Source organism: Crocodylus siamensis, chromosome 4, assembly GCF_052110815.1.
Source record: "Crocodylus siamensis isolate JL-2025a chromosome 4, ASM5211081v1, whole genome shotgun sequence".
NCBI classification, from domain to species: Eukaryota; Metazoa; Chordata; order Crocodylia; family Crocodylidae; genus Crocodylus; species Crocodylus siamensis.
The window spans coordinates 227,459,378-227,476,790 of record NC_143398.1 but is presented as its reverse complement, the minus strand read 5'-3'; the positions used below and the strand labels follow the sequence as shown (position 1 = coordinate 227,476,790).

At 41.3% G+C, this 17,413-nt stretch overlaps 1 protein-coding gene across 1 annotated transcript in view; it reads right to left on the bottom strand.

Moving 5' to 3' along the window:
- The window catches only part of LRP1B (LDL receptor related protein 1B), a 1,602,836-nt gene that overhangs the window by 101,956 nt on the left and 1,483,467 nt on the right, over positions 1–17,413 (bottom strand). The window contains exons 73-76 of the mRNA XM_090045827.1: positions 15,833–15,955; positions 15,441–15,578; positions 7,162–7,296; positions 1,217–1,336 (exon numbers count right to left, since the gene is read on the bottom strand). Coding sequence (XP_089901953.1) covers positions 1,217–1,336; positions 7,162–7,296; positions 15,441–15,578; positions 15,833–15,955 — 516 coding nt within the window. The remainder of the gene's footprint in view (positions 1–1,216; positions 1,337–7,161; positions 7,297–15,440; positions 15,579–15,832; positions 15,956–17,413) is intronic.

Here is a 17,413-nt window from a genome sequence, read left to right as displayed (position 1 = left end):
AGGGCTAGGAAAGCCCAGCCACCAGCCCCAGTGCTAGGGCTGTGATTTTCCAACCTCCTCCACACTGGGCTATTTTTAGCCCTCCTCCCTTCCAGGTGTTTTCCTTGACCCCTAGATAGACAACTTCCCCCTGCTGCTACCAAACCCCCATCCTCCAAGCCACTTCTCATGCTGCTTTTTCTGGCTTTCACCAGTGCAGGGGCTGAGCAAGTAAATGGACTGTTCACCAGGTGTGGGGGCTATTCTTCTGGGAGTTGGGGGTCTAAAAAATAACTTATAATCCTAGGCTGTGGGGAAGAGAGCCCTCAAGCCCCCCTGTAGACCCTATAAGCCTTCTTGATCCTGCCAAACCCTCATGCAGAACTCGCTGGCCCCCTGACACCTCAATCGTCCATTAGCGGGGCCCATCCTGACTTACCTTAAATTAGGTAGCCATTTAAATGCAATTTAAACTCCCCCTAACCTTTCCCAATGTCTTTACACAGTCTTAATGTGCAATTCTTGCATGTTCTTCATGAATACAAACAACTGCTCACTATCAGCAATATAGTCTGACCCTTTGTCTTGCTAATATTATCTATTCCTCCAATAGTAGATGCTGATTGTGAATGCACATAGATTTTTTAGTGTGTGTAGAGCAATTTTTAGTATTTCCTAAGGACTGGAATCTTTCTGTAACAGGAAAAGTACAGCATTTTGTGTACATAGTATACTGACAATCACTGCTCAATGTATACTATCACACTGACAAAAATAACTTGTCCAAGGTTGCTCAGCAAACCCTCCTACCCTGCTACACAAATACAGCAAACATGAAACCATGTTGCCAGGAAAAAGATCTGCTTCTAGGCTCTGGCCTCTAAAATGTTCAGCAGAATACGTACATGATTTGATAAGATCTTTATCATTGATTTGATACACATTTGTATTTTAATATTAATAATCTTCTTATTTTCCTTATGGGAAGTTAAATTAAATTAAATTAAAAATAGGGAAGCTGTATTTTGCAGAAATGCACTGTTTGCTGATGGCTACTGAAAAAGAGACTGGTATTTTAATTTTGAGAAGGAAATCTCCCTTAAAATATTTCTGATTTTCCTTAACAGTAATTAAATATAGTAATATTATATCAATATGTTATTATCAATTCACTATTTAAATAACTCTGGAAATAATTAGCTAGCATCACAACCCATTTTGATTTTCATAATCTTACCTTTTGCTATACAGCTGTTATTTTTTTCCTTGTAATTTCTTTCACATATGCATTTGAATGATCCTTTAACATTAGTACAGCGTTGGGAACAGGTGCCAAATATCATACACTCATTGATGTCTAGGGAAAAAAAAGAGTTTCATCATTGTATAATTCATGCTTGGCTGAAGTATTTAGCACTCTAAGTAACTCCCAAACACTTCAGACCTTCTTTAAGCAACAGGATGTACTCTCCTCACACAACGCATGCTTTTGTCAAAACTGCCACTTACCTCACCTCAAATGTGGTCAAAACATTTTCTCTGTGATTCTCTTCTAATCTTATTTTGTTTTCCCCTTTTCCCTTCTTGCATTTCCTACCTGTGTCACTCCATCTTTACTGATTAATAATTGTAAAGAACTTGGAAGATGAAAATACCGGGGCAATAGCAACATTTCCATTGACTCAGTTTATATTACAATAAAACCATGCATTTTGCCACGTATTAGAAACACTTCACTTGACATCTTGCTTATTTTTGTGTGTTCCATTTCTTTAGGTTACTGAACTGTTATCCATGTATGCAAGCATTTGGGAAGTCCAAGGGAAATCGGTAAATAGATGTTCATCAGTAAGATTACTGAGTTCACAGTCAGGCTCTTAAGGACGTGACATTCTCTCACCTATTTGGAACAGCACTTTTATCTCAACAGCCTTGAATACACTACAGTATATTTACATTATGCCGATTGTTTTTATCAAGCTACATAACTCCTTCTTACCTTACTGGACATCTGAGAGAGGGAGTTAACTTGGTTAGTCTGAAGTCAGACAGGAGGCAGAGCAAAATTGCACCTTACGGACCAGCTCATGGTTTGGCAATGGGAGAGCCCAAGATGACCCACCTCAGGTCAGGTCGGAGAGCAGGAGGATGCAGCCACTGCTGCTCCTTCTTCCTGCCACTCAATTCCAACGTGGTGTTGGGAGCTTGTGCCACCCAACTGTGACATGGCACAGGCAGAGCTGCTCTTCCACTGGAGGCCAGGGGCTCACTTCGGCCCCTACCGCTGAATGTCACTGAAACCAGGGTTTGGCAGGCCAGATGCAAAGGCTCTGCAGGTTGAATCTGACCTGTAGGCCATAGGTTCCTAACCCCTGGACTGAATTATTAAGAGATGCATAAGCTTTTATAAACACCTGTGATGTTTTTGGTTTATATATCACTGAACTTTATCCTTTTTTTATATAATCTCTACTTTGGAGCACCTCAGAAAGTAGTCCGGTGTCCCCAATATTCTCAAATACTTGTTTAAATGCCATCTCTTTAATTGCTTCATTTAAATTTCTAATGGAGCTTAAATCATCTGTTTACAACTTCCATTCAAGCTTCTAACCTTTTTCCTCTGATATTTCATTGCTGGCTTTAATCTCAAGATAAATTACACACAAATCTAGATCCTCTATCTCCTCTCTATCTTCTTGTCTTGATGCTTTAAGCCCCAAACTAGGACTGAAGTACTTCTTCTCAGTAAAAAATGCTCTTTATCTTAGGGATTTCTCTTCATTAGCATTTTTCCATGCTGCCATTTTTTCTACAAATCACATTGTTATTTCCTCTGAGAAAAAGTCTGTCAAGTGCTTTTGAGGATATGAATGAAGACTGATACAGAAATAAGTACATTTTATTAAACTGTATATTAGCTATTGTTATGTAGCTAATTCTCTATGAATCTCACTGGATAAATGTTTTTTTTTCCAAAGATAATTTAGTTAGGAATTGATGTCAATTATTTTTTGTTTTGAACAGCCTAAAAAATAAAAGTGACGAATTGAGTTTAAGAAAAAACCCCCAACAAAACCCAAACTGTCTGTACTTCATGCTTACTTCGGAACTTAACTAGTATAAAATAATTCAGTGGGAAGACTGGATTAACGAATTGTTGGTGAAAAGGGGAAGACTGATATTTAACAAATTTGTGTGAACAAACAGATTGTAAGATTTTTAATTGGATACCTACCTTAGGATTTCATAGCTGCATACACTTGGGCAATATAGTTTGGTTTGGTTTGGTTTAGTTTTTGAGGTATTTTGCTACAGACTATGCAGTTGGTAGAGACGTTAAAAACCCTACCAAGGACTGGAAGAGCATGGCAGAAAATGAAAGCAGAAATGTAGAGAAAACCTAATACTGAGGAGTAGGAGAAAATAATTCTAATACTCAGTGTCCACATCTAAAACTACATCAGTAAATCTAATGAATAAACAGAAAGCCTGACAAATCTGGATCTTGTGTTTATGCTGAATGGAATGGGATGGGAAGCCAGTATCCTTATTTGACCTGGAAACCAAAGTACCAGTGAACTGAACAAGGACTACTTACTTGAACAGGAGGTGGTAAAAACAAGCTGAACTATAATTATTGTAATATATATGCAATCTGATTTTTTTTAACCAATGGTAGAAAAAAGAATGCATAATAGTTCAAAATTTAAGATCACCCTGTGCAAATGTTTTCATAGGAAAAACTGGAAATAAATTTATATTAACTCCTCCAAAGTTTCATACAGTCACTAGGAAGAGTAGAAAGGGATATAAAATCATAGAAAATTAGGGTTGGAAGGGACCTCAGGAGGTCATCTAGTCCAACTCCCTACTAGAAGTGGACCATTCCCAATTAGATCATCCCAACCAGGGCTTTGTCAAGCTGGGCCTTAAAAACTTCCAAGGATGGAGATTCCACCACCTCTAGGTAACTTGCTCCAGTGCTTCACCACCCTCCTCATGAGACAGTCTTTCTCAATATCTAACTTAAACTTCCTTTGGTGCAACTTGAGACCATTGGTCCTTGTTCTGGCATCTGCCACCACTGAGAACAGTCTAGCTCCATCGTCTCTGGAACCCTGCTTGAGGTAGCGAATCCCCTCTCAGTTTTCTCTTCTGTAAAATAAATAAGGCCAGTTCCCTCAGCCTCTCCTCATAAGTCATGTGTCCCAGCCCCCTCACCATTTCTGTTGCCCTCTGCTGGACTCTCTTGAACTTGTCTGTATCTGTTCTGTAGTGGGAGGCCCACAACTGAACTTGTCACTTCAGATGTGGCCTCACCAGTGCCAAGTAGAGGGGAATAATTACTTCCATCAATCCACTCACCATGCTCCTACTAATGGTGTTTCTCATACTGCAGAAAGACCAGTGGGTCTCTTAAGAGCTACCAGAGGTCAACATGGTATGCTGACCTCTGATTATACCTGCTATTACCCCAAGGGAAACGTAACCTCTTCTATATTCCCCAACCATCCCAGCTGTGGAAAGTGTGTAAGACAAACTGCTTCTTAGTTTAGAGGATACAAAAGAGAATTATCAAAAATCTAAATTATGATTCAATTTTAGAAACAGAAATTAAGATGATATTACCTTTTCTGTGCGGAAGGTAAAGAGACTTGGCTTCTTATAAAATGGTTAAATATGAAGGTTCTATGTACCAAGCAGTAACGGAAGAAATTATCTCAGGGCATGTACAAAAATTCAAATCAACTGGGGGTGTAGGGCTAGGCTATGTTCATGTGGGAGGGGAATCTGCATAGGTTGGGAGCAAAAGGAGACAGGATTCATCTCCTAGATTCCACCCCACCTCCTGCCCCCGAGCTAGGGATATCACCCTCCACCAGGACCTGACCATACTCCCCATACTGACATTACAGAGGCAGAAAAGGATCTTGGAGTCATCACTGACTCCAAGATGAACATGGGCCGGTAGTGTGGAGAGGCAGTCAGGAAGGCCAACCGTACCTTGTCTTGCATCCACAGATGCATCTCAAGCAGGTCCAAGGAGGTGATCCTCCCTCTCTATGCGGCACTGGTCAGGCTGCAGCTGGAGTACTGTGTCCAGTTCTGGGCACTGCACTTCAAGAGGGATGTGGGCAACATGGAGAGAGTCCAGAGGAGGGACACTCACCTGACTAGGGGGCCACAGGGCAGGCTCTATGAGGAGAGGCTATGGGACCTGAACCTGTTCAGCCTCCACAAGAGAAGGCTGAGGGGGGATCTAGTGGCCTGTTACAAACTAGTCAGAGTAGGCACTGGGGAAGTCCCTGTTCCCCCAAGCACTACCAGGAGTCACCAGGAATAACGGACACAAGCTGGCACAGGCTAGATATCAGGAAGCGCTACTTCACGGTCAGGGCAGCTAGGATCTGGAACCAACTTCCAAGAGAAGTGGTGCTGGCTCCTACCCTGGGGGTCTTTAAGAGGAGGCTAGATGTACACCTTGCTGGGGTTGTTTGACCCCAGTATTCTTTTCTGCCATGGCAGGGGGTTGGACTCAATGATCTGCTCAGGTCCCTTCTGACCCTAGAAACTATGAAACTATGAACTGATGTCCATCTAGGTTCTGTGTAAGGTAGGGGGAGGGGGGAAATGGGTGGAGGGCCAGAAAAAGGTGGAAGGGGAAAAGAGGGAATTGGACAGAGGTGGGCTGTGCTGTGTCTGTGTGGTTGTGGTGGGGCGGGGTTGGGGATCTCCGAGGACCACAGAGTGGGCTGATTTGAGTATACGGAAGGATCAGGGGTCTCTGGAATGGCAGGAGCTGTCCATATCTGGGTGGGGGTAAAGGTTAAAGGGGCTTGGAGACAGCAGAGTTGAGGTCTGGGTGAAAGGCACTGGTTAAGGGGCCTCAGGAAATGTAGGGGCAGAGATAGGGATGGGCTGTGGTCCTTTCCTGGCCACCCACCAGCACCATTTGGGCTTTGACAGCTCCACAGTCTCTGAGCTGCAGAACAGAGCTGGGTTTCCCAGCCCCTGATTGTCAGGGGGAGGGCCTCTATCATTCGGGCTGAAACAGTAGAGCAGGGGTGGGTACAGGGCATTTGGGGATGCTGGAGGACATCCCCATGTCCCCAACTGATCGGGGTTGTGTGCAAATATTCATCAAACACTTGCCCCGCAATCGATTAGCACTTCAACCATGTGTGATGCAGTGAAGATTTCCACCACACCAGCCATTTTTTTAAATGGCCATGAATGCTTATATAGAAAGCATTTCAACAAGTGTAACTGTGACCCCACTAGCTGAAATGTAACATTTGAATGCACCCCTAGAGAAAAAAGCAGGTACACATGTATGCCTCCAGGAACATGAAGGAGCACATTACACACCACTTAAATATTCTTTTTTTTTTAATTTGAGCTTTTGGTGGGATGATTAATAACTCCTAAGACTCAATGACAGATTACAATGAATGCATAACGGTGCACTGTACATAACACTTAATTAAAATATACCAGAAATTAAAGGAGCTCCTGAAAATCACTGTGTTTCAAAATAAAAGCTACCTTCTGCCAAATTAAAACTGAAGTGATTTAACTCAGTGAGGCCTTCTGTAACTTTGGTTTTCAATATTCAGTGCTTTAAGGGATTCACTCTACTTTCTAGAGGAGAATTTAGTGATGATTAACTCTCAAGTATAAATATGCAGAGGCCATAATGAACATAAGGTGAATATCTTTGAAGAATGCTTCATATGCCATACCTTGTGCATCTCAAGCTGCTCAACAGCAAAATATATGCAGTTTTCAATACTTTTAGTATTAAAGAGTGCTATATCCTTATTGTAATTCCTTGTATCTATATATTCTCACAAAATGATGCTAATTCTTTCACAGTCCCTGTGATAATTAATTTATATTGCTAAATTTGGGCTAGAATAAAATAAACTAAGTTCCTAGAGGTAGCATTCAACAACAGAGGTACATATTCCATTTTGTGATCCATGTATAATTTCAAACACATATTCATGACCCCTAAATCTCATGTGTATACTGACATTCCACAGCCACACATGATTTTTATTAAAATTAATCAATTAGTATATAATTACTCATATGCAACTTTCCTAATAATCCTTATCAAAGAACTATGTTTTTAGAATACGAAGCTTTGAACCTGGCAGTGATGGAAATGTTTTGTACCTTCACACTGTCTATTCCTCTTGTTTCTCTGAAATCCAGGCTTACATCGACAGAAAACTGATGATTTTGTTTGATTACAGTATGCATCATCTCCACAAGGATTTACATCATCTTCACATATATGTTCAGTGGAACCTAAGCAGAGAAGGAAAAAATAGTTCTAAACACTAAAAGACTTAAAAAAATATTTACGTGGTATCTATATGTAATAATATAATTGGTAGAAATAACTGATACAATTTCTCCTAGATTCTGTTAAAATACATTCTGGGCACGTCTACATGTGTGCTTTACTGGACAGTAGACTAATTTACTGCACAGTTAAGCATCATCATCCAAATGTGCACAGCAATTGAGCTGGTGTAGACTAATTACAGCACTGTCAGATAGTCCTATCCGACACAGGTTCTATCCAATGGAGGAATAAATTACTATGCTTAAACACACATGTAGATGGTGATGTCAGGATTAGTTTATTCCAGCTCAAGTCGCACCGGAGTTTATTCAGTCACATTAATTGCATGGGTAGACACACCCACTAGGCACGTCTACAGGTTCACTAATGTGCAGTGGTTACTACACATTTATATAGTACTTGTATAATCACCAGAATTGTACCAGTACTATCACCAGTGAACACCTTTTTAGTGACACTACTGCACAGTAGCCTAATAATACTGCTTAGTAATAGCAGTTTGTGCAGTGATGTGCTACTGTTCAGGATTACTAGACTACTGAATAGTGAGCATCTCATGTAGACACGTCTGTGTGGTAAAAAAAAAAATGCATTTTTTCAAATAAATTATAGTTTTCATTAACAGTCACTCAAATTTAGTAAATTATATATGCACTTTAACAATGAGTACTTGATTAATGCTATGACTGTTCAGCTACACATGTCATTGTCCCTCTACAGAAGAACAGTAGAACATTTAGGGCACCTATATACTGGATGTCTGCTCAGATGCATGCTAATAAGCATGCATTAGAGCAGGCTTGATTAACTGAATCTACTAGAACATTTTAATTAATGTGCTCCAGCAGCCTCTATGTCACGTCTGTTCAGCATCCCTGTGCTGCAAAATAGTCGTGAGAGCACTTGAACTACAGCAGGCTTGTCCAACATATGGCTCATGGGCCACCATGCGGCCCGCCAAGGCATTTTCTGTGGCTTGCAGTGCTGCAATGGGAGACAAAAGTAAACACTGTTTACTTCCCTTCCCACCCTTTGTCCCTCCCCCATTCCCTCAGCAGCTTCCTAATGGCTGCTGAAGGGCTGGGGAAGGGACAAGGTTCCCACATGCACCGCATCAGCTTGACATTGCTGACACAGTGTGTGTGGGAAGAGGAGTAGCCATGTGCCACTCGGGACAGGATGAGCCCAGCCGGAGCAGCAGGGGCTCAGCTGCACTTTCTCCCTACCTGTGCCAGTCAGTCCCGAGCAGCACACAGCTCCGCTGCCACTTCTGCTGATTGGTGCCAACCCAGGCAGGTCTGTCCCATCCGGAGCAGCATTCATCTGAAGCCAGATTCCCACGTGCTTCTGGGGATGGGAGGAGCCCAGCTGGGCCTGCACCAGCCAGCAGAAGCAGCGGCAGAGCCATGTGCTGCTTGGGACTGACTGGTGCAGGCAGGGGGAAAATGCAGTTGAGCACCTGATGCTCTGGCCCTGCTACTGCTTCTGTTGGCCGGTGCAGATCCCGTCAGGCTCCTCCCACTGCCAGCAGCTCATGGGAAGCCAACTTCAGCTGCTTGCCCCCATCCCCCTCCACGACCATCATGCAGCTCCTTTAAGCACTGCGCCAGAGGCGGTCCACACTGCATTGGTGGGGAAGGGGTGATGCAGGGAAGGGCAGTTGGTTTCTCTCTGCTGCTTGCAGGAAGGTGCCTGTAGCTTTTCTGTGAGGCCCAGTGCATTCATCACCCAAAAAGTCCATCAAAGTTAAGCGACAGGAAGGCCTTTTCCTCTGCCCCCATCAGTGCTGGGTCCCAAACCTCTAGTGCCACCTGCCCAGGCCTAGGGGACTGCACTGGTGGCACCAACACCTGCACCTGTGTCCGCCGGGGAGGGGAGGGAGGGCAAGAGGAGGGGGTGGAAAAATGTTACCTGGCTCCCAGCTGTGGAGGGCTGCCCAGCGCCGGCATAGGTATGTTGGGCAGTGGCTGCAGCACCTGCTGTCATTGCTGGAGAAGAGCTGGGGGGAAGAGTACGGCTCTGCCCAGCCCGGGAAAGATCTGCCACCGCTTTGTCTGGCAGCCTCACCGCAGCCCAGGGCAGGAGCTGGCTGCTGTAGGTGGGGCCGGGGGCCCTGGGACAGCTGCACTCCTACCCTGCCCTGCCCTGCCCTGCCGGCTGCTCCCAGTCCTGGCTGCTCCTTGCAGCCAAAAGTGCCGTGTGCCACTGAAAGGCCCAGGTGGCTGGGCTCTGGCTAACAGCCCCCAGACCCAGAGCCTGCCAGCTGCCACTGGTCAAGGGCCACCTGAGCCAGGCTTGTATCCAGGAAGAGAAAACTAAACCCCTTCAGCTGCCCCCAAGCAGACAGCTCTGCCCAAGCAGGGCCGCGGGATGCCCTGCACCAGCTCAGCTGCCTTGCAGCTTCACCCCCAGCCCAGAGCCACCAAACACTGTGGGTGGAGGCCATCTGTCTCCCAGCCTGTACAGGCACAGTCAAGGGGGCACAGGGGCCTAAAAAGTAAAAAATTAAAATTAATACAAGGTTGCACTATAGAGGGATCAGCTGGAGGAGGCTAGAGAACAATTCAGGGAAGCCAGGACCATCCCTGACCTTTCGCCTCCCCCTCCAAGGCAGTGTCCACAGCCACCAGGGCAGCAGAATGGGCACCGTTCTGTCTCAGATGCCTTGTGTGGTATGGGCGAAAGGTTTCCACCACCTCCACCTTTAAAAAATAATAATAGGATGCAAAACTCTGAGGAACTCAGGCCAAGGCAGACAGAAAGTGGGGGGAGAGGGAAGGTATGGCCTGTTGAGCCCCTGATTCCAGCCTGTTTCTTTCCAAGCAGTGAGTGTCTGGGAGGATGGGTTTGGGCAAAATGTGGCCAGGGCAGCAAGCAGCTCCCAAGGCCTGGCCCCTTTCCCTACAAAGCTGCCAGGCCAACAAGGGAGGAAGGCCAAAATAGCTTGCTGCTGTAACCTAAGTGTTTATTTTAGTCAAGTGTTTGGTATTATTTCATTGTTGCTCTTATATTGTTTTTATTTTGGATTTTAGACCACATTTCCAGACCCATTTCATTGTCACTTCTTGCAACTTCATTGGGTCAAAGGTCATGTGACATCACTTCCTGATGTGATACCACTTCCTGTGAGGTCTTTGAATATGGTTCGCTGACCCACTGGGTGATAAAAAGTTCATGATCTGGCCCCACATTCAAAAAGGTTGGACACCCCTGAACTAAAGCTTGTCTAAGTTATATATGAGCTTTAGTTCAAGTGCCACTGCTGCCATTTTGAAGCACAGGATGCTAAATACAAGTGACACTGCAGGCACTTTAATTAGAGTGGCTCTCAGATCTGCTCTAATTAATGTTCCCCCCCACACCAAAGCACATGCATACCCCAAAATACCATTTATTCCAGTTGAAAGATACTGAAAAAAATGCTTGTGTATTTTTTTCAGTCTTGCCTTAGTTTGGCAATTCATGAAAAGTGGTAATTTTTTCACAACCCCACCTCCCCCCCCCCCGCAAGTTTTGCTTTGGAAAAAAAGTTTTAATTCAAAAATATTTCTGACCAACCCTAAGACTAACACACATCTTCCAATGCTTTATAGCACTGTGATTTTAATCGATTTGGATAAGAAAGCCATTTTGACTAGAGTAATATGCATAGAGTTGTATATAATACATCAGTGTTTGAATTTTACTGGCTGTCTACTTTTGTCTGTTTTTAGGATATTTTAAATATAAACAGAAGCCAATTTTAAATTGAAGATAACAAAATAAATCTAAAACAGTTAAAAGTTTAGTAATTGAAAGCTAATCAAATATTTTAATAATATGCAAAATAGAACACCTTCAAGAACTAGAAATATGTTAAATAATTTGGATGAAATAAAATAATCCTAAATCTTCTCATGTAATTCATAACAGACTATATTCTGTTCATTTAGAATTATTTGGCTAACATTTTTCATTTTTAATATATTTTATATGTTATGGATCTTGTCAAAACTGAAGAAGAAAAGGCAAATTATATTCTTCCTTCTCAACCCATTTGATTTCTCCCTCTGAATGCAGGTTGCGAGTTCCTTTTCCTCACTCACTTTGCCAGGCTCACTGACAAGCTACTTCTAACTATAACCCTCAGTATTTTGCTTTTTCCCTTAGATTGCTTTCAAATAAGAAAGGATGTCTTGCTAACAAAAGGCAGGTCCCTACCCTAGAAGGCCAGGTAGGGTAGAAGTCTGCACTCACAAAAAAAGGAATAAAAAAATATGGCAGCATGGGGCTGTGAAGAAACTCTCAAGGAAGAAGAACATGAGATTACAGTGTGTAAGGCAGAAGAGAAAAGAAAAGGACATCTCTGTCCTGTTTATCCTTCCTTCTGCCCAAAGAAAGAACTGCTCACAGAACCCATTCTTTAATAATTATTTGGGAAAGAATATTGTTTTTCATTTGTATGTTTCTGCTGCCAAGATTGACAGATACAGATACCAATAATAATGATTTGTGTGTCAGATACTTGGGGTTTTTTGTACTTTTGCTTTTAAGATAAGCAGACAGTAGTTAACTAATGCTGTACAATTACACATTCTAAACACTTGAGGTTTTATGTTGAGATTATATGCTGGCCTGTCTCCCTTTTATTTGTAGTATATGCATATATTATTTATATTAAAGTATAAAATCATAGAAATTAAAAGGACCTTAGGAGATCATCTAGTCCAACCCTCTGCTCAAAGCAGGCCCATCCCTAACTAGATCATCCCAGCTGAGACTTTCTTTAGTTGGTTCTTAAAAACCTCCAAGGATGGAGCTTCCACCACCTCTGGGTAACCTGTTCCAGTGCTTTACTACCCTCCTAGTGAGAAAGTTCTTCCTAAAATCTAACCTATACTTCCCTTGCTGCAACTTGAGGCCATTGTTCCTTGTTCTGTAATTTGCCACCACTGAGAACAGTCCAGCTCTATCCTCTTTCAAACCCCGCTTCAGCTAGTTGAAGGCTGATATTAAATGCCCTCTCGGTCTCCTCTTCTCAAGAGTAAATAAACCCAGTTCCCTCAGCCTGTTCTCATAAAACATATACCCCAGCCCCCTTATCATTTTCATTCCCTTCCATTGGACTCTCTCCAATTTGTCCACATCCTTTCTGTAGTGGGGGCCCAAAACTGGACACAGTACTCCAGATTTGGCCTCACCAGTGCTTAATAGAGGGGAAGAAATATTTCCCTTGATCTGCTGGCAATGTTCCTACTAATGCAGCCCAGTATGACATTAGCCTTCTTTGTAACCAGAGCACACTGTGGGCTCATATTCTGCTTATTCTTTACTGTAACTCTCATGTCCTTTTCTGCAGAGCTGCTGCTTAAACAGTCAGTCCTCAGTTTGTAGTGGTGCATGGGATTGTTCCACCTTAAGTGCAGGGCTTTGCACTTTTCCTTATCAAATCTCATGGAATTTCTTTTGATCTAATTCCCAGTTTATTGAGGTCTCTCTGAATCCTAGCCCTACTGTCCGGTATATACACTACTCCCTAAGCTTGGTGCCATCTGCAAACTTGCTGACAGTGCACTCCATCCCATCTTCCAGGTCATTGATTAAGATAATGAACAAAACTGGCCTCCAGACCAACAACTGGAACAGTCTACTTGATGCTGGCTGCAAACTAGACACCAAGCTATTGAATACTACCCTTTGAGCTCAATGATCCAGCCAGTTTTTTTGTCCACCTTACAGTCTCCTCATCCAACCCATACTTCCTTAGCTTTCTTGTGAAAATGCTGTGGGAGGTCATATGGAAAGCCTTGCTAAAGTCAAGGTATACCACATCCACTCTTTCCCACATCCACAGAGGCAGTCATCTTGTCATAGAAAGCAATCAAAGTTGGTCAGGCATGACTTGCCCTTTGTGAATCCATGCTGACTGTTCCTAATCATCTTCCTCTCCAAGTGCTTAGAAATAGATTTCTACACTTTCTAGGATAATAATCTATATTATCCTAGAAATTACTAATAATTATAATAATTACAATATTTTAGTATAGTAATTATTATAATTATTATAATCTAATAATTACTATACTTTAGTACTTACTGCCACTGGTTATAATCACTGTTGTCCTAATTCTAAAACTGATTGAACTGTCTCAGAATGGCCTTTTAGGTTATTATTTACATCAAAGATAATGGATACTCAACAAATTTGTTAGGAAGGAATCCTAGTTAAGTGAAAGGGGTCAGGGCATTTGGTGAAAACTAGATGAAGTATAAAGCATCACTTTATATAAATGGAGGCCAATTGTGGAGGACTATGAAAAGCTTTCCCATTCTCTTGCTCAAGATGATTACTATCCCAGAAAACTTCCTTACAAAGTGATATGCAAGACAACTGAGCATAGAGCCTCAAATAGAGATGTGTACATTTTAACAAAACCACAGTGTTCACTGGGAAACTAACTGGAATCATAAATTCATTGAAAATAGGCCTGGAAGGGACCACAGAGCAGCCAGTCCCACTCCTGTGGCAATAATCCTACTGCTGTAGGCAAGATCATCCCTATCTTAACCATTGCAGAGAAGTGCTCATTAAAGCTCTAAAAGATTTCTTGCACTGAAACAATAATCTGTGAAAGCTCTCTACTCTAAAATGCTCTAAAATGCTTGTGCTTGTTCTGACCTATGCTTATGCTTAGGAGGAAATGGAATCAGAGTGGTATTTTTTTCTTTTTTTCCCCTTGTTTTTACTGAGGGATCTAACTTGGTATCAGATAATGTACCCATATAAACCAGTCATTGAGAAAAGTAATTATACAAAGTTATCTAGATGAAAGGCAGCTGGTTTGATTCACATGAAACAGGTTAATAGCCTATGAAGCCAAAATTATGGTAATCTTTCTTGGTATTCTGCATAGCATGGGCCATAGAAATTTTTGATAGCGGGCCTAATGGAAAAACCAAATATCCAACAGAAGCCTAATTTGCTTCTTGTAGTAGGGAGCAAGGAAACTATCTGGGTGTGAAACTTAACATTTCAGAAAAACTTATCAAGACATTGTTTAAAAGTCAAAAAAATTCAGCATCTGCCACTGCAGGTGCACTTTATTATATTTAAGGAATGTGAAGGGATGATTTTTGGCCCACAAAACCCCAGAAAAATTCTAAAATTACCACTATGCTTCCTTGATACTTTGAGGATAAGCTGTTTTATAAGAAATCTGAACAGCTCTTTGGGGATTTTCTAAATTTAGAAATCATTTCGGCATCTTTTAATATGGCTGTTCACAGGAGACTTTGCAATGGATTAAAAGACGAAAGAATTTTGAAAAAATTCTGAATTAACTCTTTATGCGTATTTTTCCTAGACTGCACATGTATATTGGCACCACAAAATACAAAGGACACAAATGAAAATGGAAGTAGTTCTGCCAGCCTTCATCACACATTCTATAAATATTCAGACTCAGGTTGAAGTATTCATACAAGGATTTGGGAAATACATAGATTTCTTATGACACTGCAATGAATTTAAGAATGTAGCCCAACAGAACAATATCTTTTAATTCAATATATTTTCTTCATAATAACGCCCCCCCTAAAATTTAGGTTCATGAAAAAGTTCTCATATCATTGAATAAACAAAAGTAAATGCCTGTGATTATAAAAAGTTTTAATATATTATAGAAGGTATGGCCTGTCACTGTTTGAACTGAAAGACGGATGGATTTATCAGATCAAGAATTCCATAACACAAAACCACAAACTTTTAAAAAAAAATCTCGATAGAGATAAAATGATACAAAGGAAAATATAATCAATTGAAACAGCTGGAAGAGCTCAAATTGGATTGAATCACTCGCTAGGGCAAATAGTTCATTCTTGCTTTTAGGAAAAGAACTGTATCATTTTGCAAAGTCATTTTCTTCATATCTCTTTTAAGGAGTAATCTGTGGTATATTAGCTTGAATACTATGCAAGCTAATACTTTTCATATTAATGAGAACCATCTTGTTGGGTACTTTTTGTGTGGAAGGAGACAATTGCTTTTTATTACTTCTCTTCATGTATAAGCATGAAAAACAGATAGATGGTCAACGAAACTCACTTATTTTGCAGCCTTGCTCATCTGAACCATCTCCACAGTCATCAAATCGATCACACTGCAGCTCCATGGGTATACATTTCTTATCGCTACAAGCAAACTCATCCTTTTTACAGGGTCTTGCTTTATACATGATTGTATCTATATAATTATAAATAAACAGTAAAATAAAATAAGATTAGTATTTCATATTGTTTAGATTATTGCACATAAAAATGGAAATGACCATGAAGCTGTAATGAGTCTCAAATTATGTCAAGCCTAATTGCTTTAAAGTTTAAATTATGATCTATAAACTTGCAATTACGTTTTCTTAAGGACAATTAGATTTTTGTAATAAAATTGACTTCATATATTCTTTTGATCTGAATGTCTGGAAAGGTAAATTCACCTACCACAGTGATCTTCATCTGAGTTATCACCACAGTCATCAATCTCATTGCAAATCTGTTCAGGTCTCAGACAGACCCTGTTGTTTCTGCATCTGTAAGGCCTTGTTGGAGGGCATGGAAATTTTCCTGTAGGAAGAAAACATCAGATGCCCTTTTTAAAAAGTGAGTACCAGTTCTTTGTAGTTAAGTAGAAGTTTCTCTTCAAGCTTATTCCTTTCTATTGTGCCCTCCATCAACATGGTAAACAAGCATGTTCAATTGCTTAGATCCAGGGTGCTTAATTCCTGGCTTGCAGGCCAGATGCAGCCCACAGAACTGTCATTCAGCGTGCTGGGCTCCCCAGAGGTCCTGTAATTAGGTCTCAAAGGAGTGGTGCTAGCATTTATTGCTGCTCCGTTGCTGCCAAATTTCCAGACCATAGGGAGTGTGATGGGCCAGACAGCACGGTTCTATGCTAAATCACATGTATGGGGTTGGGACAGCGTAGGGCCCGATTCAGGCATGCAGGGCCCCATTGGTGTGGTGCAGGGCCTGCTCTGGATGTGGGAGGCCCAGCCCTATATGCCAAGTCTATGAGGGATCTGGCTCACAGACTAGTCCTGGGACACGCATCCAGCCCATGGGGCCAAAAGGTCACTGACTTAGATCGTTGCGTGAAGAAAAAATATGTAACATACTCCAGATGCAATGAGCTTCAATCCAAGCAGCTTTGCAAGCTTTTAATGTATCAGGGCAGAATTTAGGATGTTGGGAACAGCAAATGAGATATTTTGAGGTCCTATAAAATGTTACTACTTTAGAAAATCTTTTTGGAATTGCCCACATTATCTGGTTTGTTTGGTATAGATGAAGCAGAGTTCAGATGCTTATGCCTATCAGAAAGGGAGGTAAGGATCACAGAAAGAGTAAAAATTGTTAGTCTGACATGTTATCTGCTCTCACATTTTCTGTGAACAGATTCAATTATTTAAGGAATCTGAAAACCTAACACCTAATCATCATGCAAAAAATAGAGTGCATTTAATATTGTACGTGCAACCTTGGCTTTCTTATTACCAACTTTTGAAAGCTTCACTTTGCAATATGAATGTGCAATATTAATTATGCCTTTTCTCTGAAAATTATGAATATATGCTATGCACAACACTTCTGATATATGTACTTCTAAATCTGTGATGCAACACTACAATGAAATAATAACACTTAAGAGAAATTGCTATTGTAAAAGTTATTTTCCTTATTATTCTCTTTATCAATGAAAAATATGCTTGCATAGCAACAACAGAGGTTCATACATAAACTGTTTCTTACCCAAGGCTTATTAAAATTTCGAACTGAAAGGGAAAGGTATCTGAATGAAAGATCTCCTGAGATTTATGTAGCTGGAGTTGTTTATAATAATTTTTGCATTCATGTGCAAGTAAGGTGAAATAGAGAAGCATATCTATGCATGTATTCATGTTAATAGGAAACAGCTTCTCTGCAGAAAGTTGCAATGGTCAGGATGGATATTCAGTGGCCAGGATGGATAAGTAGGGGGAAAAAGTAAGAGGTGTTGCCTTATATATAAAGGAGATGTACATG